The 25,726-nt window shown below is 40.2% G+C and overlaps 2 protein-coding genes across 3 annotated transcripts; both read right to left on the bottom strand.

Annotated features, from left to right (window-relative positions):
• Positions 1-1,153: 1,153 nt before the first annotated feature.
• Positions 1,154-17,434, bottom strand: LOC135170328 (pancreatic triacylglycerol lipase-like). Of its 2 annotated transcripts, none has more exons than XM_064136044.1 (9): positions 5,864-6,005; positions 5,253-5,416; positions 4,498-4,652; positions 3,861-4,127; positions 3,392-3,620; positions 2,788-3,219; positions 2,511-2,637; positions 2,201-2,416; positions 1,154-2,004 (listed from the first exon to the last, which is right to left on the bottom strand). In XM_064136044.1, coding segments are annotated over exons 1-9 (1,695 nt in total). In that variant the 5' UTR covers positions 5,866-6,005; the 3' UTR covers positions 1,154-1,901. The 2 variants fall into 2 exon arrangements, with proteins under 2 accessions (XP_063992114.1, XP_063992113.1); XM_064136043.1 differs by lacking the exon at positions 5,864-6,005 and adding an exon at positions 17,142-17,434 and having other exon boundaries at positions 1,155-2,004.
• A 1,852-nt stretch (positions 17,435-19,286) lies between these two features.
• Positions 19,287-24,714, bottom strand: LOC135170331 (pancreatic triacylglycerol lipase-like). Its single transcript, XM_064136050.1, has 7 exons — positions 24,174-24,714; positions 23,426-23,694; positions 22,566-22,836; positions 20,890-21,129; positions 20,379-20,612; positions 19,761-20,088; positions 19,287-19,447 (listed from the first exon to the last, which is right to left on the bottom strand). Exons 1-7 carry the CDS (start codon positions 24,340-24,342, stop codon positions 19,342-19,344), a joined length of 1,617 nt encoding a protein of 538 aa, XP_063992120.1. The 5' UTR covers positions 24,343-24,714; the 3' UTR covers positions 19,287-19,341.
• Positions 24,715-25,726: the final 1,012 nt, after the last annotated feature.

Here is a 25,726-nt window from a genome sequence, read left to right as displayed (position 1 = left end):
TCTCGTCACAAATTCCTCAATGAACTATTCTCATCTTTGTGGAATGGGCTCAAGTTGAAGGTCGTTCTTTGTATCGGAGTCAAGCGGATGGAGATATTTCACATAACTCGGTGGGATTTCACGGATTTTCCTGCGTCATTCCTCGGACATTGTGCCTTGAAATGTCTGTCAAGTGTGTAAACTTACATTTTTCATCGCTTATTTTTCTGTGAAATAAAAGTAATGCATTAACGAGCGGGCAGAGCGAGTTTGGGCCTTCAGAGATTGTCCGGAAGTAGTGGAGGGGTTTTGGGGGCATCGGATGGAAGGGGGAGTCTTCATAAGACGAAATTTAAGAGTCAAAAATTATAAAACACATTCGAAAAGGTTCGAAACGTCAGAATTGACGGAGATTTTGATTTTGGAAGTGACTGGAACCAGATCTTCTTCAGGATTTATCGAAAATTCACTGATTACGACTCGTTATAATTGTGTCACACCCTCTGCACTGTCTCCTCGATGTTTCTCGTGTTCGTTGTCCCATCGTGATGTCATATTCGCATCAGTATTTTTAGATTTATGGGGGCTAACGAGTTAGACCGAGAAATTTGAATGAAACACAGGAAAGCGGGTTTGGTTGTTATGTACTCGTGGAGATGAGCAAAATGTCAAGGCTCTTGTTTCGCGCCTCGAGGCACGAGACATCTAAGTGGATTGCACAACCGGTTAATTGAAGAAAGCAGAATCGTTCGAAATGTTTGTAACTGACTATTAAACAATTTCGTCAGTCCCATTTCCGGGAATAATCGTGAGCTTCGATATCACTCGCTCCAGTTTTTCGACGTTAAATATTCAGCGGATGGACAAGTCCCTCGTGCGGACTTTATTTCCGGGAAATCAATCGATGGAATTGCCTGGGGGATCAATAACGCCAAATGTCACGAGTGAAAAACGCGGAAATGAAAAATTCCACTCGGTGATCATCGAAATTTCGAAACACTTTCGAAATCCCTCGGCGTCGTCGATAAAACAGAACAACCAGTGCTTCACTGCTGTTCAAATGCAGGTAGATAACGTAGGGATCTGTATCCCAGATTTCTACGTGATCGGTTGCCGGAGGGAGATCGGCGACCCGGTGAAGCTACTTCACCGCACCTCCACCAGATAAAATTCAAATGAATCAGTGAATTCTAAAAACGTAACTACAATTTTTATTGTACACAAAATATACAAAACGATTTGAAATTGATTTGTACACAAGATCAATGGAGACAAAGTTCCGCACGTTGGAGGATCATAAAACTACAGTAAACAATGAAAATATCACAAGGGTTAAGGATTTTTCGAATGAACCACGTAATATGCAGTGACGTACAATCCGCGAAATTCGCAAAAGACTTGAAATTTGATCCCGTCAAAGGAATCAGGATAATTTATATTTTCAGATCCCGTTAACTCATTTGGCCGATTGTACTACAGTCCCCTGGACTCAGGAAGATAAGCTATTAGTGATAGCAATGGGATTGATGATAATGCCTAAGTACTAATGACAATTAAGCGTATACGTCTTAACATCTACCGCAAATGCTTTGATTCTCTGACTCGTGATGAATAGCCACTTCGAACTCATCAATTTGCACTTCGTATTAACTTAACACACGGTATTGTCAGCTCAGCACACATGACTATCAGCATGCCGAGGACAGGAACACTGTTATCTCCATCAGCGGAGGATGAATTGCATCGTTGCCGGTGAAATTGACAAACCTCTTTGGCGGAAGACGACTGACTGTCTTCGGAGAATCGAACGATCGGCGAAGGTGATTGATTTGCCTCGAGAATTGCCAGTAATCGAGGTCTCCCCAACTGGCCCAACAGTTGGGTCATCTTGAGATGCTTCTTACCAGGTGATTAGTTGATCATCAACAATTATCTACGAAGGAGGCACTCGAGCCGCTGTTTATCTCGGCGTAATCTTGTCGCGAGGCTGAACAGAGTTTGCTGGAGAAGTCTGCTTCGCGTTTCCTGGAGTTCAATGGATTCAATGGATCAGTACGACGATTGTGGAGGCACTGGAGGATCAGGAGGAACCGGGTTGCGAAGGAACTGAACTGATGGCGGGAAGTAATATTGAAGAGGAGCTTTTGAAATCACGGAAATGATCATAAATTCGGATGAACGTGAGGATCATTGAGGTCTGGAGGTTCATAAAAGTGCTCACCCCCTTCCTGGAAGCTCCATCATATCCACGACAATGTTATCGACGTACAGTTTGTCGTTGCACCAGAAAAAACAGAGGGATCGAGGCTGGAGAACGTCCATGTCGTACGCCCAGGAGAGCTCGACCCGGCGAATTTTCCCGAGATCATTGGCAGCCCCTCCAGGATGAGCCACGACGATTCTCCGGGTCGTTCCGTGCTCCAACTTCATGTACCCACTGGAACAAAAAATCGCGTGTAGACAAATTGTAAGATCATGTCGTGGATAGTGTCCTGGTTTGGTGATTGTAAGGATTGAAGAGGTGGACTTACTTCGGGGTGAGGTCCATGTTCCTGATGACACCGTTGTCAGCGTGAAGGGTCACCTTCATGAAGCCCTGGACCCAGCTCTCGGCGGTGGGGGGGCGGGCAAGATTTATGGTTATTCTATAATGTCGCCCTGGAATTATCGAAAAGTGGAAGGGGTCGTAATCGTGAGGGGGAAGAAATTTTGGGGGTAATTAAACCTCCAGAGGAGGTCAACAGGACTTTCGTTCGTTATTTAATTAATTCTGGTCTTCGTTATTTAAATAAAAAATAGGGGACTCACGGCAGTAGGGATCCTCCTTTCCCGTGGAAAAGAAGAACTTCGACCCGAGCAGGGCCGAGGCGTCCTGACCCATTGAAATCCTCTTCACCAAGGCCGGACTGTTATCCGCGTGATAACCCATTATTCCACAACTCAAACTGCTGTTACTTTTGCACGAGAAACACTCCCCCCTGAGGAAGCGGGTGTAATCGGTGCACTCGTGTGCCACATACTGGCATTTTGAGTTGATGCTCTCGATGAAGAGTTTGATGGCCCTCACGTGGTTGCACGCAACGAGCACACGCGACGCCTCCTCCAGGCCCTCGCGAATCAGGGTCAGCGGTAGAGATGGGGTTGTTTCACTCAGATCAGTGCAGCCCGGTTGTTCCTTACCGTTATTCGGGTAAAAGTCGAGGTGACCACACGGCTGGCTCATGCCGTAACCTGGAAGCCCTTAAAACAGTTTCGCAATTTTTTTTTTTCGCTCACCAGAGTTTATCCTTGACGTGGGTACATCCTCTCCTCAGAAGGAGAATTTCTCGAAGAAGGGGGCGAGAGTTTTTGGTTCTCAAAATAATTCTCTTCTTCCAAAATTTTTTAACTGAAGCGGGAGAGTTCAACTCACCTAAGAAGAAGATACTCTTTCCATCAGTGTGGATGACGTCGACGAGTTGGGCGTCAGTCCAGTCTAACCGAAGATGGCTGGGCATACCCTGGAAGTAGGGCTCGGCAGGATCGAGACCGGTTATCCTCCCGATTTGCCCCTCTAGTCTCTCCCCGGCGTAGCCCGCGGTGTGGGCGCCCAGACTGTGGCCTATCAGATGTACATCACTCGTGTCTAACCCGTAATTTGTCTACAAAATAATATTTTATTCTATTTATTTATAACGAAATTTGTTGCACGAGGACACGTCACAATTTTTTAAAAATTAAATTCCACCTGTTTCTTGCATCTTCAGGGGATTTCGAGTCGATAAAAATTTCCAAAATTCGATAATCAACAGATGACAATTGCGACAGGATAGAAAATTAAATAGTCAAGGGCTTGAACAACAGATTAATTTAGGAAATTAAAGGATGTTAGTAACACCCACTTGAAGATGCTTCACAAGATGCGCAATCTCCAGTCCCACGAGTCTGGTATTGGCTGTGGCCTGAGTGTACAAAGGAAGACTTCCTCCCGCCCAATCAACAATTATCACATTGTAATCCCCATGCTTGAGTAATTCATTCCTCATCTCCTTCACCCAATTGCTCAACGGTGTATCGATAAATCCGTGAATAATGAACTTTGTCTTCCTCTTGGGATCGAAATTCGATCGCTTTATCGACTTATCCTTAGCAACAATCAACACCTGGCCCTGAAACAAAAGCTCAATTAGTCGATTTACTACATCATGAAAGAGGAAGCTAACGAGAATGTTAATTTTTTCCCGAAGTGTTAATTTCCTTTTCGCCTAATTAATTTATTCTCCGGTGAGTGGATCTCAATTAAAATCTCGAGGTTTTCCAGACTCCGAGAGTCTCGAGATCGACTGCGAGGATAAGCCACTCGGGCATGCAGAACAAAAGAATTATCAAGTTGAGAATAATTCTAAAAATTACAGTTTAACATTAGTTAATCAAATATTAATTGATTATAATTATTAAATTGAAGTTGATGAGAAATTCAATTTTTTCCGAATGTCCAGAACTTCGGGATTTCACTCGCGGTTTTAATGAATATTTTACCTCTGTCGGGTTCTCATTAGTGTAGAGAATGAATCGGGTGTTAATGACCTCCCGAGGAAGTGGAAAAACATTCAACGGCCGATGAATAAGATGATACCAGCTCCTGGTGATGTTGAGACAGCCCAAGTCGTCGTAGCATCTCGTCTCGTTCTCGACTGAAATTAATAAACAGGGGTACAAAATTAATCCTTTAATCAACTAATGAAAAATTACATAAGATGGAGGGATTCAATTGCACAGACCAACAGTTCCTGGTATTCAAGACTAAAATACATAACTCTGAGCTCTTCAGCTAGGAACCATTGGTGGTACTTAAATATTATATAAGTAAAGAGAGACAGAGGTGTTATAATTTGCGAGGATTTGTGACGACGCAAATTTTTAAAAATTACCGCATCTCCTCAGAAATCATCTACGAGGAATAAATTTTCCTCCAGAAAAATCGATTGGAAATAAATGAAATAAATAAAACGAACGAGAAGTAATGAAATATGTTTTGCAAACGAAATCAACAACTCCTCGATCTCAGCGTAACTTGTGATACATAAATTTCGATCATTAATTACCAGAATTACATAACAACGCATCATTAGAGTAATCAAAAACCTGTACTTCAGATCTCTCGATTTTTTTGATCGATTTTCCCGGTTAATGAACGGTCACTAGTTAAAACGCCTGAACGCCTGTCCACCCCTTCGCTGATATAATCGTTTACCCAATTAATAAACATAGTAATTATGGTATCAGGTAATTACAGGGTAGCCAAGGAATGTTAACTTCAATTCTGTCACTGCGTGCCCATTGCCAGGGATCCAGGATGCCAGCGGAGCATAGGGTAGGCGTCAGTGCAACGAGGAGTAGGATCAATGCTCCCTGGATTTCTGCAGATGCTTCTGACCTTGCGCCTATCCTTCTCATCCTGAAAATGCACATGAAAAATAAAATAATTAGAGACTACGATTACAATTAATTATGAAGCATTGACATGAATATTCAGGTGGATTGGGCCTGCAAACAGGCCCTGCAAATAAATATATAGCAAAAAATAAAATACATTTTATATAAAAAAAGACAGAACTGGGCAATAAACTTATTTAACCCCTCATTAAAAAATTGAAACTCATCAGTTTTTATATTTTTAAATAAAAAAAATATTTCCAAAACGTGTGATCAGAGAAAAATTAATAAATCTTCAGATAAATGTTCAGCAAAAATATTTTAAAATTCTCTTCTGTCTTGAGATTTGGATTTCTCTCCCTGGAGGCCAATCAAAAGTTACCCTCCCCTGTAAACCCGAACTACCCTTTCGTAATAATGACAATGAGATATCTCAGTAAATTTAACCACTTCACCACTGAATACTGACATGACTCAAGTGCTATAATGTTATTATCGTGGGTTATTTAACAATTCACGGGGCAAGGACTCCTATAAGTGACGAAACGATGTGACTAAATGCTGGAAAGCGAGTGTCGGACACATATCCAGAGAGTTCTACTTGTACGAAGCCGATTTCAAGCTCCACTGGGAGGGAGAAGAGGTCGAAATATTGAAGATGGGGAATCATATTGATTTAATGACACCCACACACTTGGAAATTCCTCAAGTGTGGTCAGGCATCCAAATGGCTCCGGAGCACACGGAAAACATGACAAATTACTGTCCAATGATCCTTCATTTGATGATCCATCAGCCTCGATAGTCGTGACATGTTGGGCTGAACTCAATGAAGAGGAACATCGGAGGAAAAAATATCAATCAATTTGTCTAGGATCAGAGTGCGCGTTTTATTTTGATTGATTGATTGATTGGTCAGCGAAGGGTTTTATTTGTGACTGATATCTCCACTAAAGCCCTTCAGTTTATAGACTCATTTCCTAGGAAATATTTATAGAGGATTATTTATTTGGAAATAATGATGATTAAGCGAATTTCAATCGAATGAAAAAAGGAAATTTCAATTTTGAAGGTTTTACCTTCTGAAATACAATTTAAATTGTAATTAATTTTTTATAGACAGTTCCATTGAAGCTTTGGACTATGGGGCTCACCTTCACGAGCCCGGGGTAAAATGGAATAGTCGGAAAATAAATTGATGTGAATTTAGAATTTTTTTCTAATTGAATTTCGACTGATAGTCAAGACAATTAATTAATATTCAGTTCCTCCCCAAATAAATTTTCTTTTCTGATTGATTATCTCAAGTTGATTCGCGATATCGATTGATTTCCGATTCTCTCTCATGAGAAAAAGGGAAGGGACATACGACTCGTGAATATCAATAAGGAGGTAACAGATTCTATCGGACTTTTTGTCGTGAAATACCTCCAAACGAGGAAAAAGAAAGCGAAGAAATTCCAAATTTTCCAATTCTCCACACCTCCTTCGTTCTAATAAAATCCCTAAAATAATTACTTGACCTATCGGTACATTAAAAACCCTCGAAAATCAAATTTAATTCAACATCTCATCAAAATTTAATTCCCAGTATTTTTTTTCTGCGCAATGGAAAATATAAAATCTTCGCACACTGAGAGGTGCCGTAAATTTTTTATTCTCATTAATATATTTACGTGTGTGCATATGGAATATTCTGGCAGACATGTTTGCCCCCTGGGTTTATTATGCAACTTCGCGGAGCACTTGGTAAATGTTATGTCATCAAAACGCAAGAGACGCCCAGGATTACGCGCTAAAAGTTCACTCCAGGAGGAAGAAAATCGCAACGAAAGTGTGACACGCGCAATAGCGGGGTATTAGGCGGTCTATCTTGCGTTTAATTTACTCCGAGATGTAATTTATCAATTACCTATTGCAGTCATTCAATGTGTAAATTGTGGCTGGATTAGATTACCCAACGACACTTGCTAGTACTATTGCACGCGATAGTGACATTTTTATGTCATTTGTATTCGCATCATAATTTCGATGGTAACGGAGTGAAGGACAATGGGATGGGAGAGATCTATTGCTCAAACTGGGAGGGCCTGATGTCTGTACTCTGTTTGTTTTTTAATTTTTTTCCTGTTTTTTTGTTGATTTTTCGTCATTTTGGGAGAAATTAAGGCCCCACGGGCCTTCCTGTTTGTTTATGTGAGTGGCCGTGACTGAACAAAAAAATTTAATTTATATTATGATCAAGGTCACTGGCAGAACTGTGTACTTTATCCCTTGGGCGTAAAATAAAAATTTATGAACGTCTGGCGTGTGCAAAATTCCATTTTGCAGGTGTGATAACAAATAAGATTCGACGATCGTCGAAAAACAATTTTTTGATTTTAAAAATTATTTATTTTCTGTTAATTCATTGCCATTAATAATTAATTAATACGAATGAATAGTAATTATTGTATTATTGGTAATAATAATGATTATTCCTAATTAATATTTTAAAGACTTTCTGTGAGTAGATCGACTTCTTAATGAATTTTGTAACTGATGTCTTTGTTAGTTTATTAAATAAAATATTTCCCCGTGCAATTTTTTTGTTAGAACATTCTCCATCGAGTTACGCCACTGCTTTCTCACTTTTTACCGTTGTATTCTTGCAGTGGTGCAGCTTGTGGTAGAATTGGTAAACAAATGAGTGTAATTTCAATAATTTTTTGTTCACGATGAAATCGATCAAGTCGTTAGCTTCTGTTTTGCGTTAAAATGAAATGAAAAACAAATATTACCGAATCACGGATTAAAGATTATCAATTTGGTGACATTTGGTATTACACAATCGGAAGTATGGAACAGCATCGTAGTGGCAATCTTTAATCTTTGATTCAGCAATATTTTTCCCATATGCAAGGTTAATGGCATTGTAAATACACGGAAAAAATAATATGTTTGTTTAAGATGTCAAAGGTTTCAAAATCATATCTCCAAGGTCCTAATTTGAACCTTGAAAATTTTAAATTGGTGGTTACGAAAATTTTTAGTGGATATTTCAGAGTTTTTTTTAATCCCTTTAAAAATCTTTGCACGTGGCATTTAAAAAATTAATCTATTAAATAAAAAAAAACCTATGAGTCTCAAAATAGGGCAAAGTTTGTCCACGAGAACGTCTCGACGCACTTAAGTCCCTTGTCACCCCTTCCTAAACTCAAAATAAAAAAAAAAACCTGAGGAATGCTGTTCATGTAACGTTTCACAGAAAAACAGTCGTATGCACTTTTGAGTGCAAGTGAGCGGTGGAATGTTACAGTAATCGGAAAGTTTGGATTCCCCATGTGAAGGGGAGTCCAACACTGCGATGAGGCCCCCAAATATCCAGCCAAAGGTCTCGTGCCCATTTTTTTTTTTTTTTCTGGAGTATTGAATAATTGTCGTTTCGAAAGGGAGAGTGCCCCGGTCCGTTTCCAAAACAAGTTGCATCGCGATGGTGTTTATTGGCCCAGATTCGAACTCGGGCGTCCTTCCCCCCGGCAATGCTGCGCCACTTCCGGACCCCGCTCCCTTCCCCCCTCGGCCCCCATGAGCGGAGCCGCATCACCTTTTCTTTTTGATTACACCGTACGTCACTCCGGCACTTCCATATCCCCGTCTCTTGGCGAGTTAAATTTTTATCTCCCAACACGCGCTTTCCCTCCTTTTCTTGCTCGCGAATGTATGTGCGGGAAGAAAGTCGAAAACACGGAGGGGAAAGTAGTCAATAGGGGCGTTAACGTTCCATTGTTTTCCCGCCATTTTTATGAATTTTTATTTTACTTTTTTGCTTCTCGAATGGAATTTTTGGGGATTTAAGTCTCGAAAAAAATACGACTGGCAAAATTATATTGTTTTTTCACTGGAGCGAGTTAAACAAACACTTTCGGGGAGTAAACAATAGATTTTTTTAAGTAAACAAAAATTAATCAGGTGTTTTATCGATTACGACTCGCGAAAATTTAATAGAATGAAATTTAGTTGAATTTAATTAATGATTTTTTAATTATTTATGTTCGTGGATAGGTGAATATATAATAATATTTTTTAACCACTTTTTCACCGTCCAAAATAACAATGAAAGACCGTGATTTGCCATCGCATTCCTGACACGCTCGCTGATCATTTACAATAAATATTAAAAAACATTAAACACCTCCTGGCAACGTAACGCCGGTGGGTATTATTAATAATGAAGTTTGCGTGTTGTTATGGCGCCGTGACTAATTGTACAGGAAGTCAATGCGCGTGCGCTCATCTGCGCTCCTGGTATTTCCATTCTTCATTTATATTTTTACATTCACTCGTGCACTTGTCGATTTGGCTCGTTTGATTTTTCAGTTTTTTTTTTATCTCGACTTTGAGGAGAAAGGATCGACAAAACAGGAATGACTGAATAAATTTTCGTACTATTTTCTTTTTCTCGTTGTACTATAATTCTATTCCACAAAATGGAAAGGATTTTTTATGGAGCGGTCAGCGAATCTCGAGGAATACGTGATGCAAGACAAGACCCTCTTCCTGATTTCATTGTTAAGTTTATTGTCCCGTACAATATTTACCAGACGATTTTTGTTTAAATTTTACCGGTGATTAGTTAAGTGATTAATTAAGCAATTAATTAAGCGATATTGTATATTGTCAACCGGTTATGCTTAATCTGGTCTGTTTTACAGGTCGCAAACTTTTTACAGGGACTGTCGCGCGACAACAACCTTAAAGAACTTCTTTCTCCCGCTATCGTCGCACGAAGGATCACGGAAATTATTGCCTTCGAGCTGTTGATCTTTATTGGCTATTACGCAATATTATGCAGTGGAGCAACACCTTTCTCCGTTTCTGCGGTCTCTCCCCCTCTTTCCGATATTTTCAGATGAGCGCACGCAAAATATTTCGACTGCTCGACTTCTTTCATCAACACCCCAATTATTACTACTCTTATTACCCAATTATTAACATAGCTACCTCATTTGTTTGTTAATTCAGTTAATTCGGGGCTGTCCCACTTTGGCCCGTGACAGAAATTGTTTGAAAAAAATTGGCAGAAATATTTATTTATTTATCTGCTAATTTTTTTATTCCTTTTTTTCTCAATTGGACTTGCATTTTCCTGCGCATGTGCTCGATGATAATCTCGTCACACCGGAAGGATAAAAAAGGGAGGAAATGGGGAAAATTACCGAGGAAGCATTTGCATGTGCACCACTCGCCCAGTGACACATGAAATTACGTATTCGTACCGTCGAGGAATGAAAAGAAAAAGTGTTTCTTTTTATTTATATCATTCGGGGATCTCATAACGAGAACGTGGAGAGTAAAAATCACTGGCGCCAGTGTAAATCGTAATTCGGGGAGGGGGCAGTCGGGTTCTGAGCTCAGTGTGTGCACACATGCGGTGAAATTTATCATTCGGACAACAAACACATGGGATGAGGTTTCATTCGACTTATTGTATAATCTCAAAATCCCGGCACCTCTATCGAGGGGTTATCAAGAGGTGCGGTAGCGGCTCGGCCCTCGGTGATAAAATACCCGGTAAAAATGACGGGCAGTTCGCCCTGGATTCCCGGAAAATATACTCTACATAATTTTCCCGGGATTTTTCCCGCCATCTTTTCCCTGTCCTGAATACTCCAATCAGAACCTCATAAAACCTCGTTGTTTTCCTTTTTTTCTAACGAACGCACTCACCTCGGTCGTGCAATTACTGCCATTACGACTCAAATTTCAGCTCAAGGTCCAATCAGGGACTGACCTTCTTAGCGAAAATATTCATTGCAATTTTTTTTTCTCGTCGACTGTTATTACCCTGAGGGTCGGGGCAAGGACGCCTGCGTCTCACTCCTTAATCGAACGAAAGTGCAGAGTCATCGAGCGATGCCGCAATACTTTGGCAGCGAGGAAAGGAGGTCCTCGAATTCCCTCCCCACCCCCGCACTCTTTTTTTTTTATCCTACACTCCACAAAACTCGTTTACCCGCACGTAAATTTCTCCTGGCCTTCATAACTGTCTTCGTCCTCTCTCTCTCTCTCTCTCTCTCTCTCTAGGTTTGCACCTAATTAGTTATTCTCCTGTTAATGTGCAACCTGATTTTTTTTTGCATGAGATTTTTGCGTAATGGATGAGGCCAGGGATGGGGGGCATGGAGTTGATGTTTATCAATTGTAGGGTCTTGTGTACGTGGGGGAGGGAAGAGGGGGAGGGAGGGAGGAGGTTTCGAGACCGATTATTGACAGCTTTCCAATGATACGGCCTTTACACTGACCTACATACCTGAAATAACGGAGTGTGAGTGGACTGTACGAGGGACTGTGTTGTTGTCGGATGGATGAGAAGACATGGGGCCCGTAACGAGTGAATTGTTAGGGCAGCCGGGGCCCTGGGACCCAGGAATGAGCGGGTTCAACTCCGGGGTAGAAAAATATTAGGGAAATATTTTATAAAAAATTCCTGAGTTGAAATAATTCGGGTTTCCGGACGAAAAGAAATTTTCTGATAAAAACTAGACCTCCAGAGGGCGGAAGTTGGGATGAAATAACAATTAATTGTTTGTTAAGTCCAGTTTTATTGGGGGAATTAGAGTTGAGAGAGTGATTTTTGGGATGAGAGGAATTTGCGTCCCTCGTTTCGCCTCCTGGAGGGCGGATTTTCATTGGAGGTGGATTTAATTATAATTATGAGTCAGAGGTGAAGTCAAGTCATCCAGGTGACCTTGATCTGTGTACCTGGGCCCTGAGAGGGCCTTGAAACGACAGTGAAAAGTCTAGACTCGATAATAATCAGTCGTAACTTTTTATAAGCTCGATCAACATGACAATGGCACTGTCAATCGTCACTTTTCACTGTTGACATCGAGAGCGTGTTAAGTCCACTAATGAAAGGCAAATGCTCGCCACTCGTGTACAAGGTCGGAGCAGCGTCCATGCACCAGGAGTGATCACTAAGAAGAGGCGTAAAAACTTGAGTAGAAAAGAGTGGAATATGGTGGCTGTCAAAGTCAAAAGATTTTCCTATCGCCGGTCCTTTCTCCGGTTTTTGTGTTAAACGAGAAGAATCGACTCTCGGATTTTTTACGAGTAAATTGACCGGAATTATTTTCCCGTACAAATGTCAGAAAAAAATTATTACGGAAAAATTACCGACGTCGATTCTATTCTCTTCTCAACCTCTTCATTGATTGCCGATTAATCAACTCATGATTAATTGATTAGTGTAGATGAAACGGTTCGTTTCACGAATGATGTGGAAGGATTTTTCTCGGGGGAAAAGGTTCGGTCGGGGGAGGAGGGAATTTCTGCGAAAAAATTTCCAGTTTGCGGTGGAAAGTTCTCCAGGGAAATAATCCCCGATAGTTCCAGCGATCCATCACTGAAATATGATAAAGAGCGCGTGAAAGTTCTCGCGTTATTGGAAAGAGGAGAATAAAACGTGCACGATAATAATAGACGAGGGATGGTACGGTAATTGGTACGTGTGCCGCTTTGATACACGTGATGTTGTGCCAGTGAATATTCACCGATCATCTCGGGACAGGAGAAACCGGACGCGGAAGTGGACGAGCTAGACAGCCGACTGAATCGGCAGATAGATCTGCATAAGATCCCCCAAGATCTCCAGTGGCATTCAGAGGCAGGAAAAATTTTCAACGAATCACAGTGGAGCGAGTGCTGGTCTTCCGTTTTGGATTCATTAATTAATTTATGATTTTTCATTGGCATTGTATTTTTCCAGTTATTTCCAGTTTCCAAGAATTTTAATTAGAGAAAATGCTGTGGTTTTTTTTTATTCTTTTTGCTGGAGAATTTATTACACTTTCCAATGGGCGTTGGGACAAGTTTGAGTCAAGGTCTGGGTCTCACCGCGCTTTTGATGACTCTTTCAGGGTGATTGATCAAGACATTGGGTTTAGGTTGGAGAAACTTCTTTTTTCCTGTTTATTGTTGTTAACATTCTTCAATCAATTTCCGTTATTTTTTCATCGACTTTTTATCAAGAAATTGAAAGGATTGACTTCGGTTTAATTTGGAAAATTCTGGAGAAACAGGCAATGAATTTTCTGAAGGGAAATTTTATTTAGTAATAAATATAATAAATTAAATAAATAAAGAATAATTATTTCTTCTTTTCACAGAGGGAAAATCACTTCACGTGGGGCTCAATCCAAAATCCTGAATTCCCAAAATTTTCCAACAATTTATTTTTCAATTCATTTCGTTTCATTCTGAAACGTTAGGAAACATTCAAAAAATTTGAAAAATATGAGAAAGTTGACGGTTGGAGAAACACTTAGATTATTACAAAATTACAATTTTGATGGTTATGATCTTTTTCATAAATAATTCATGAACAATGAATTTCCAATGACACTGTTAGAAATTTTTGGAGATCCCCTGAATTTCCGGATCTAAATTTCCGTTCAATTTGAAATTAAATGATTCGGGGAATCCCCTCTAGTCAAATAAATTTTCAATGCAAATATTTAGTCCATCTCGTCCCCCCTTTAACGTCTGTATCCACCGGACTCTTATGATTAATTCACATTTAATCATCTGGGTTTATGAAAATTATTATTGAAATGTCAGGGACAGTGGCAAAAGACTTCCAGCACTTGATCCTCTGCACTGCTCATAACGTATGGATTCAGGCAATGGAGAACAGAAATCGCCAGATGATTTATGCAGCTATTTCACTCAAGGCTGGAGTTGTAGACTGACATTTTTGAAAAAATGAATACGGGGAATACTGATCACTGATTTTTACGCAATTGTCAACGCAACTTGGGGATAATTGATTGGTGGATGACGCCATCCAGACATTTGAGCGAAATCGTTTATTGGTTATTTTACAATGAGAATCTCGTCGTCTGCGGCGATGGAATGAGTTATTTACTGTCAACAAACGCCTCCTGGCTATTAACCAGTAGCACAAGTGGATACGAACGACAGAGACTCAGCAAAAACGAAGGCCTCAATTTTACAGAATTTTTTTATATATTTATTCGACCCAGAAAAATATCTGAATAATTTATTGTAAACTCAGTACTTTCCAGCGCCTGGAATAGTCAGCTAGTTTTCAGTGAATATCTCGAAATCTACTGGAGATAGCCAAATGTCTGTTATAACCTTTTCTGTAGAACACTTTAAGGCCCACAAAAAAGCTCTTATCAACAAAATCGCTATCTCCCTCTGATTCTGAGAAATTCGCTCCTGAATCCTCGAGAGTTTTCCTAAAACTCAGTTTCGTGCTCCTAAAAAAGTGACAGTTTACCCCACGCACCCGTCAGTTTAATATTTTTACCGTGGGATAAATAAACTTTTTTACTAGTCTACACCCACTTCCACTCACAAGGAAACGCCATTTCCCTCCACAATGCACTGATCCTCTAATCACCGGCTATTTCACGCTCACCGACCCAAACATAATGATTACGAGTGAAAAAAGTCACTCGATTTCCCAGTGCGGAAGTTTATTGCACATGCAAAAACCCCCACAGACACTAGATTCACCGTGTTGTGTAAGCAAAACGCTAAACTCCAAACCATTATTTGGTAAATTTTATTTTCCATTTAATTTTAACGACACGTCAGAAAAGTACTTCATTACGCAACTCTCACGAGGATTTTCATACAAAAATAATTATCTGCAGAAGATCATCAGGAGATCTCCACGTTATCATTAACAATCTTCCACAGGACTTGCAGTCCTGGTTGTTCGGGACTCCCCTACCCAGGTCTTGAATCAAATCTTATTTTTTTTTTATTTTACAAAATCCCACCAGAAAATAAATTCTCTCTGACAGAATTTTTCGTCGGAATATTTTCTGCCTCACGAAAAACCTTCTCAGGATCATTTCCAACTCTTCAAAGGATCTCAGAAAATTATTTCAAAGCCAGATATTTTTTACGCGGGAGTGCGCAGTGAAGAAAGTCGACGGTGTGAGAGTTGAATTTGATAAAGTCGTTTGCCATCACCGGGAGAAGAATTCAAATGAAAAAAAAAATAAAAATCCAGTGGACGAGATCGTGGAGAACATCAACGTGTGCTCGCCGAGGAAAGTCCGATTAATTCTCCATTAATTCACCAACAAATCGAGCCCCCCTCCCCTCCCATTGAAGATCGTGAAAACTCGCATGCGACTGCGGACCGGAAGGAATAAGAAATATGAAACCAGCTCAGGAGGCAGCACCAAGAAAGTTAAATCGAGAGTGAAAATTCACGCTAGTGAAGTGGAGATGTAGAGGTGGACCGGAGGAAATAGCGGAAAAGCCCTCCGGTGATTTTCATTCACCTTGGCCACTGATATTTTTTTTAAAACGCCTCGTTATCATCCACTTGACTGGTGCCCGGAGCTGGCTCATTGTCGGTGAGTTAATTGCCGGAAATGAGGTACCCGACAGCTTCACCAACGTCTGTATCCCGATGCCATCGACAAGGAAATTAAATTCACGCGGGACTCCCGTCGAATAAATAAATAAATCACTTCGGGAGAATAAATTACTTCGCTGGGGCGATAATTCATCCGCAAAAACAGGGGTTCGTTTATGTCGCACCCGAAAAATCAAACTCATTGGCAATAAATAATTTTAATTTGTTTCCTATCATTTACTTTATGACTTTATCATTATTATAATCATTAATTAAATTTTTTAGTATTTTATGCTGCCAAAATAAAGCGACATTTCGGTATAAATTGACTCACCTGAGAATTTTTTTAAACGACAGTTCGTCTAACTCAGAATTACATTTGAAAAAATTGTAAGAAAATTAATTTGATTATCAGACAGACGTTTGCTGGTTACAAGTCTGACCGGGGTACCGCAAAATTAATGAAACCTTCGAGAAAACGCGGCTCATCAAGCACATTGACCCGTCAGCAGTTTTCACCTGACCTAAGCGACGCGCAACTCCATAAAAATCAGTACTAACGCATGAAGTTGTCCCCATAATCTCCTGAATTATCATCAAGCGATAAAAGCCCGTAAGTTTATGTACCAATCAATCGGCGATGATGCACCAAAAGCATTAGTCAAATTATTAGTAATTTTTCCCAGAAATTCCTCTCCCAACTTCTCTCCTGCGCTTTGTTTTCGAGGAATATCTCCGAATAATCGAGAGATACAAAAATTTTGATGATAACATTTTTTATAGCCCTCAATTCGCTCTACAAAAAATGTTCTAATAACATTTTTTCTAACTCCGCCAGATACCGAGATATCCACCGAAAACCAAAGTCAGTAATGAAAAAATAGCTCGTCAATGACTCCCTTCATCCCCTAACCGCCGATTTAATTTAATTTTGGATTAAATTTTTTCTGACAGTTACCCCTCGGCAACCATCCCCCAACATAAATCGATACATATCGATCCATCCAAATGGATCAACGCCTGCTGGTATATTACGCGTCTCTACGCCTACGTGGAGAAAGCGCAGTCGCGTGCTTCGTTATACCCCCGGGGTATGTAACCTGCCTCCGTACATCAAACAATATTAATATATGTAACAACAAGATGTACAACATCTCAGCGAGAAAAAAAAAATCCGGAATTGCTGTAAATACCGTAATTTTCGTAATTGACGGGTGAAAATTGAAGTGATAAGCGAACGGACAAGCGTTCGATGCTCAGAATTCCACTCAGGAGAGCACACTTTCTAATGGCATATTTAATTACAATAATATCGAGTTGTTTGTGTTGACGAATCCCTCATAACTCTCGATTGGCAACTCACATTTTCAATGATTCGCATGTCACAGCCGCTGTGGATCCTCACCGGTCCATATTCACTCGGTGGACAGTTATATCGAGTCCTGATAATTATAACTTCCGGTTGGAGGACGTAGAAAGGCGCTATCAACTGCCAACTGCGCTTGAAAATTCTTCACAACAGCTAATCACTGGGTAATTACCATGCAGTAACCAACGGAGAGACGACGGACTCCCGGACTTTTTCGGAAAATGAGGAATTCAAGTGAAGGTAGAGCGCGGTGAGAGGCCTGGGCTTGACTGAGGTGCATGAGAGGATTCGCGCTAAGTCCTGAGACATTTTGTAGCCACCACCATTTAGCTCTAGGTGTGCACGGGTGTGGGTCGATGGACACAGGTGGTCCCCACTAATTGTTCGCCTCCGGTAATTACGACGCTGAGGGCCGACCTGCCGTTCAGTCCTTTCGGCTGTTGGTGGCGGCTGTAGGATCTTTCGGATGCGAGAATCAGGATTTTTCAGGGAATTTCATGAGTAGAAATCGGCAGGACTGAGACTGAAGGCTATTGGGGGATTGGAAAATCGTGGAACTCTAGGTTACCGACGAAATACAATTTAAAAAATTTTTTTTTGTCATGAAATCAGGTTCCAGTTGCAACATGACATTTTAACATTTTTTTTCATGAAATTCCAGGTTTCGATTTGAATAAAAAATTTCCCAGTCTCTTTCGCTCTGGAATTTCAGGCTTAAAATCGAACGGATCCTCCTGAATTTATATTTCGAATATTCCTCACTCTACTGCACCGATTACTCAAATTTTAAAAAATAATACGAGGGGACCAGTGCAGAGTATTTTTTGAGAATTTATTTACCCCCGAAATATATCGGCGATACGATATTTATGGTAATTTCTACGGTGGCATTCGGTGCGGGTTTTTCACTGCAACTTTCCACTTGGAAAATTGTCGATGCTGGGCAGACGGAGAACCCGTTAGGATGTGGCTCTCTAGGTCATCAGTCTAACAGTACTCGTCTTCTAATCGAGTGACTTAGCTCCGTTTGCTTTCCTGGTCTTCACAGGTTTTACTTTTATTGGAAATGCAAAATACTTTCGGAACATTTAGATCTGTTGTTCCACGAATTCTTTGCTTCCTCAATTACGATTAACAGTAATGACGGGAATAATAAAAATTCGGCCGATAATACCGGCATTTACACACCAAGTCCATCCGGGCGAACTTCCGCGTGTTGGTTTATTATCGAACAGTAAAATAAATTGATTTCAGAGGCTCTTTAGACGATAATAAAATATGCGAACGAGAAATTTAAAAAATCCCTCGAAATCCACTGGAAGTTGACAATAATTCTTTTGCATAAATTACCTTTTGCATTGAAAATCCTTATCAATCATGTCATGAGGGTAAATAAAATTATCTCACCCCAATCTCCGTAATTTTTCCCGGTTCCTGCGAATGCAAAATACTCCGGGAGAAATGTCGAGGTGATTCGTTCCTTTCCATGAATTCTGAACTTTCCCACCGGTGATTAATCGCGATGACAGGAATAATAAAAATTCGATATACAATAGGCATATGTTCACCAGCTCTGTTCACGCGGACTTCCGCAATTGTTGCTTAATTTTCGCAGCAGTTAACGAAATAAAAGTCCAGCGTCACAGTTGCCTGAAGGCGATGTAACACCTGAATTGAGGAAGTTATTGCTACATAAAAAAAAAATACCCCAGTGATTTTATTATCACTTTCGTTTGGATGATTTCTTTTATTCCATTTCACACATTTTTCCCGGTTTTTATGACACAGACTAATTACTTGTATCGCTATTGTTCAATCACACGTGTGCAGTCGTGAATGAAAAAAAATTGTATGACACTTCCGCAATTAAAATTAGGATATATTCGGTGTGTTTATGATTGCAATGAAATGAAGTGCAGTTTTACGCAGTCATCCGATCATTCGATAATTCAAACTCTCGATTATTATTTTCACACGAGTTTCTGTCGATCTGTCAATGCCGCACCGCGCCATCTGCGGTCGATCGAGCCGCCGTATCGATCGCCGATCCCTCACTGATTTTTATGGAAAATATTTTGAATGAATTTAACAGTCGAGTCGGCAAGGCAGATCTCCCTGGGAGGGAATTTTCAACTCGCATTTATCATTGTTATGTCCAATTTTATTTTAATTGCAATACGGAAATTTTTTTTATTCACGTCGTCACAACGTTTACGTCCGCGTGACGACAATTGTCAACTGTCAGGATTCTCGGGTCGTTTGCCATCAGTTCCTTTGTTTCGTCAGGACAGACTGTGATTCTGCAACAATTAAGGAATAATTAGGCTGTCGCGAATGAAATTATTCATTGGAATTGTCACTTTCACCGATTTTTTTTCTTTTTTTTGTCTTAATTCAGATTTAATTAATTTACGAGCAGATGTTAGTTGCTTTCTCTTGTTGACAGTCTTTGATTCAAATATTAATAACAAAGTTTACAACAAATATCGAGACAGAAATAAATAAGTTTCAATTTTTTTCCCTCAGTGAGAAAAAAAATCTAGAATTTCAAGAATTTCAGAGTTATTTTTCTCTCTCTTCAATTAAAATGAGTCAAAGGATTGTATTAATTACCCTGCAGCAAACTCGAGGCTATCGATCCTCAGAGAATCGATGAAAGCCTTCGGCACTTCGAGAAATCTCCAGGTTAAAGGATTAAAGACGGATGTCTGATACTCCCACATGATTTCCACTGCCATTGGCTTCCCCACGAGATCACCCGGTAGCACTAGAGTGTGCGATGAGCCAGGTTCATAGTACCGGGATGTTTCGCTCAGGGGAATTCTCTCCGACATCTTGCCCCCAGCCCCGATTACCCTGATGACGAAAATTCCGACATCTCCGCCGTGCTGGACACTCTCATCAGTCTTTGATATGTTTATCGACACTTTGTAATGACCCCCTGGTAAAAATCCAGTTCTCTTAACTCATTTTTCATTAATAACATAAAATTTAGCATAACGACACGTGAAAGGTCCTTCAACAACATATTTAATCGCAAAAGAATTTTTTTTGTTATTATTTAGAAGAGCAAAATATGAAGAAAACGAAGAAGAACAGATTTTAGTGGAAAAAGTAGTATAAATTTGTTTGATCCGCCCGCCCTTTTATTTCCTTTTAATTGGTTTTTTTAATTTTTTAAATTTTACTTAACGATCTGTTGGCATGTGATAACTAGAATAATTTACTCACGACAGAAAGGCTTCTCCGACGCTGTCATAAGGTACACGGATGCGTGATAATTCCCTGGATGGGCGTCGAAGCCCAGTCTGGGGCAGTATTGGCCGACGCAATCGAAGCAGCTCCCCTGCTGGAAGTCATTCCATGAGGAGCAGGGGACTGCCAGGAATGGGCAGACGGTGTTGATGCTCTCGATAAAGTAATCGTAACTGCGAATGTGATTGCACCCCAGGAATCTCTTGATTCCTGGGACAAACGAAATCAATTGTTCGCAAATTAATCATAAGAAATTCATTAATCAATTGATTTATCGTACGAGAGGGTAGGGTAAGAGGTAACATTGCAAATGACATCTTAAATATGTCGGAGTAATTAATAAATACGAGACTCAATCAGTAATCAATTAATAAAGTAGCAAAATAGACATTTGTTCATCAATAAATTGAATTATTTCCAAAAATATATTTTTCTCTGTAAAAATGTCAATTGTCTGATGAAATAAATTTTTTAAAATCCAACTCACCTTTAACAAAACTCCCCTTCTCAATGGTAATGGAGTTGAGCACCCCATTGTTGCACCCCGGCTGATTTTTACCCCCATTAGGATAGAAATCAATGTGTCCAACTGGCTGACTTATCCCAAGTCCCCCAGTCATGAAGGGACTCGAGTCAGTGTGAATGGCAGTCACAAAGTCGGCATCGGTCGGATCGAGCCTGACCATCGGCGAAGTGTTGCTGAAGTGGGGCTCAGCGGGGTCGAGACCTGGTGGACAAATCAATAGGTTCATTCCACATTTTTCACGTTATTCACGGAGACACAGGGGATGGGAATCGAAAGGGTGCCACTTCTTAACCCCTCGTGCTCTCTTACTACAGCTGTTTACCCCAGACTTGTCTTCGGGCGGGTCCAAGGGCGTGGCACCGCTGTTGTTTGCTCCCCAGGCGACCCAGGATATCATCTATTATTCATGGGAGAGTCCCCATTCGCCTCTGAGGTATTCACGGTATTCACCAGCTCGTCCCATTGGATTTCGGGGGAGGGGAATAATTTTTTGGTGAATTTTTAGGGGCGAGAACGGGAATTCGCGAATGTCAGGGGATTTTTTACGCCGAAAAATATGTACTCGATTGTATTGTTCATAATTATGATAATTATTATATTGGACGTGTCAAAAAGAAATTCAGGAGTTTTTGTTTATAAATTATGATTAACGAAACGTAAATAACAATTTTATATTTTTTAAATTATTTTTATGCGACCGTAATTGACGAAAATGTTTTCAGTTTTGTTTGAATATCATTTACGATTATAAAAAATAATTCAGAGTTTTATATTTGTAAATATCAATTATGCAACGGAAAAAGGATTTTGAAATTCAAACATTAATTTTGTTAATCTCACGGTGAAACAGAAAATCTTGCTCAAGCAATTCTATATTTATCTGAAGTATGAGGACAATCTATTTATATTCTAACGCATCGCCAACTTCTCACTAGCGTTCTATGACATTCAGTTTCTTCAAGATCTCGTCTCTCAAGTCAGCATCACGCGTTCATAATTTATTCTCTTAATTTTTTTAAATAAGAAAAATCTTTCGGGGGAAATTCCGGGGGAAATAATTTTTATTGTTATTGAATATTTCTCTCCCGTGACAGAATGATCAATAAAATAATAATGTTCCGCGATTCCTTTTTTACCCTCACCGATCTTCTGCAACCCTGGTAGTTCTCGATGGGATCGATAGCTCGTGCGGAACCACCCCGACTCGGCCAGTGGTGCGAGGCACAGAAATAATTATCGAATGGTCCCCCTACCAACGACTAGTCCCTCGATAGGGGTGTGGCCATCGATCACGTCTATCCCCTGAATTCTTCCGTGAAGAAAGCAACTCCCATTACCGATCGTCCGATATTATCGACTGGACGGAGCGAATTTTTTTTTAATCTCCAGAAACTCAATTCAAATAAAATTTAATTGAATCCAATTTAAATTAATTCCATTATTAAATTAAACTAAACAAAAATCAACCCAATAAAATAGAATTTAAATTAATTTAATAAAACGGGAATTAAAAATTATCCAATTAAATTGAGGTAAATCGAAGGGGTTTAAATCAATAAAATTTCGAATTTTTTCCTTTCCGAATTTTTCTTGGAGACGCTGTTGCTGTTCGCCGCTGGTCGTTGCATTCTACTCACCTGTTATCCGTCCGAGGTGATAGCCGTACTGCGATCGAAGCTGATAGCCCAGGTATCCGCAGGTATGGGCACCCAGACTGTGGCCAATGGCGTGAATACGTCGTGGCTGTACTCCACCCACTTCTATCAGCTGTGAGGCTAGTCTTGCCGTCATTGCACCCACCAGGCGGGTGTTAGCTACTGCCTGGGGATAGGGTGGACCAGCACCACCAATCCAGTTCACCACTATCACGTTGCATTCTTCCCGCAGGAGCAACTCTTGTTTCGCTCGCTAAATCAAAAGTCACAAGGAGAAAAATAAATTAAAATAAAAATGTAAATTTTCAAGAAAAATTCTACGAAGAGAAATGGACGTACACTAATTTTTATTTAATAAGAGAATTTTTTAAATAAAAAAAATATCTCGAGGGATAATTTTTTACTGAAAAATTCGCCTTCTGGTGGAAATACTCTCGATGTGGGAAAATAGTACTTTATAATGAGGTAAATAATAAAATAATTAAGTTGTAGATAATCAAATGTAATGTCACTGATTAATCGCGAATTAAATCGTAATTACAAACCAATGATTCCATATTACGTTGAAGATATCATTAATAAAATGTAATTGACTTTACTTTAGTTTTTCTTATTTAATTGCCCTCTGATTCCCAGGTCTAATTCTTCGAAAATTGATGACTAAATTTCACTGATAAAAATATTCTAAAAATCAGTGATAAAAGACGCTGCTGATCAGACCGCCCTTGAAATCGTCCGTCATAACAAACAATTTATAACAAATTCATCTGTATAGAACCGATCCTAGTATGTGCTGTCAGTCTAATATTTTTAAATAAATAATAACGTCATTGCCAATTTACCAAAATCCAAGATTTGTCTCCGTTGTCAAGGTACCCGTGAATGATGATGTATGTGGTGAGGGTGTTGTTCAACGGGGATGATTTAATGGTTTTAAAATTGTCTATCAGCAGCTCGTGGTGTGAGGAGCTGCCTCTCTTGTAGAGCAGGTAATGAGGGTCGACACTGTCAGGACGACCGGGGAAAGCGGAAACTGGACGATTTTCCCCGGACCAGGGGGCGCCGCTGTAAAAGCAACCGTAGGGGTGGTAACATCGCCACAGGTGCCACTCTGAAAATCCCATAATAATTGCAAAATATATTGTGTATTATTAAATATAAAATATATTATATATTATTGTTTATTTTTCTTAGTGATTTATCGTTCCGTCGAATCAAATTTCTCGGGTATTTATCCCTCTGTTGTCGTTCTGTTTACGTCAATTATTTCCTCAAAACTTGAACCACGTGCGACTACGTGCAGCGTGTCGTGCTACCGTCTGTACCGAGGTTATCGCAGCACAAGATAAACCCCCGCGTCCTCGAGTTAACTCCTGTTATGTCTCCACCGAGATTAACGTTCGCGATTACCCAGATGATCGATCGATCGCTGGGCAGTTCGAGTCGCGTTAAGAACGAACTGAATTTTCATTAACAAAAATTCCCGCTCCGAGTTTTTTAATAACATTTTAAAAAATAAAATTCCGAAGGCTTTTCCGGAGGCCGCGGAGTCTCCGGGAAATCATCAAAATAATTTTTCCGATAACGTACCGTCTTCCAAATCAAAATTATTCGCTGCCTCCTCCGGTGACATCGTCGTGGTGGTGACATTCTGGAGTTTTCCCCCAGCTCCACCACCCCTGTCCTTAGTATCATTGGACAGGGTGGCCATCATCCCCGCGGTGTACGTCAGCACCAGCAGAGTATCGTTGAAAATCATTTTCCCCCGAATAAATTCCCTTCCCCCAAATTAATGACTATTTAATCGATTAATCACAGTTCGGTTACGCCACTCTGTTACTCTCCACCACCGCACCATTCACATTGTCACAGACTCACTGAGCACAGAATATCGTTCAGTCTCGTCCCACTCTCAGACTAAATCCGGCCCCGTTAACTACAGTCGATTAAAACTCGGTGATAACAGTGAAAATGGAAAAACCGATTGACGCAAATGTCTGGCGAGACGCGTGATAAGCTCGTTGATATTTCTGGGCTGTCAACAAATTCAGTGATACATAAGGGCGATTGCAAATGAGTTCAAAGACTTAAATAAATGTTGCTTCCTCTCCTCTTGGGCAGCCATAGGCAACTGATGAATTCTCACGAAAGTCTGGCGTCAAACCGGCTCGCCAACAGTCCATCCCTTCCCATCATCAAGTCTGTTGCTTTGAACTACACTGATGTCGGGGCAGGGTAGGCGGTGCCAGTACCACTCACAGACTCGATTTGCTATTACTTCGAGTGAACAAAAAGGGAGAGATATTATCGAATATTCCCAAAACCAAAAATCCAGTTTTAACTTGTCGCCGCTTTTTACCGAATATCTCGGAACCTAAGGGCGCCATCGAAATTTTCATCATAACCTTTTTTGTGTATCAAATTGATTCCTACAATAAACGTCTTATCAATAATTTCGCTATCTCTCTTAGATTCGGAGTAATAACGGAAAAACTGACGGATGCATCAGGTCATCTCGTTTCATCATTTCACCACTGAATTTCCCTTCAAGTAATAAAAAAATATTTCCCCGGACTCAGCGGTGCGGCCCCCTCTCTCCCGAGCTCAGACACATAAAAGTATCATTGACGAGGGGGAGGGGGCCGTGTAGATGAATAATTACCTCTCAAACGAACGGCGACAAACGCGTGGAGTGATGAGTCCCCATCAAAGGCAGCCGCCAGCATCTTTTTTACGAACCGTCTGGCTTCCGAGAAATCCGTCAAACGTCTTTTTTCCCACTCTTTTCCCCCCATGCTCGCGTGTTCGAGCTCATTCAGTTCATTCTCCTTTTTCCCAGCCAACGGGAGTAATTATCCATCGCAGGCTGACAAAAAAAAATTAATAAAACCCCGAGATAAAAGTTACTTCCGCCAAAGATTGATGTTCTTGACAGAAGAAAATATTGTGATGCTGTGCTGCCCTATATTTCCTCTCGCATTACATCCACATATACATACTCTCATCTAATACGACATAAACATGATACATTATCCATTTTTTAATTATATATTCGCATATAAATACAAATATTTATTTCAAGTCAAAACCGCATTTCCTTATTTTCGTAATTCCCATTTTATTTCTATTTTCTTTAATTTTGT

Source organism: Diachasmimorpha longicaudata, chromosome 16 (assembly GCF_034640455.1).
Source record: "Diachasmimorpha longicaudata isolate KC_UGA_2023 chromosome 16, iyDiaLong2, whole genome shotgun sequence".
Taxonomy (NCBI): domain Eukaryota; kingdom Metazoa; phylum Arthropoda; class Insecta; order Hymenoptera; family Braconidae; genus Diachasmimorpha; species Diachasmimorpha longicaudata.
The sequence above is the reverse complement of the archived record's forward strand: the minus strand, read 5'-3'. Positions and strand labels throughout refer to the sequence as shown.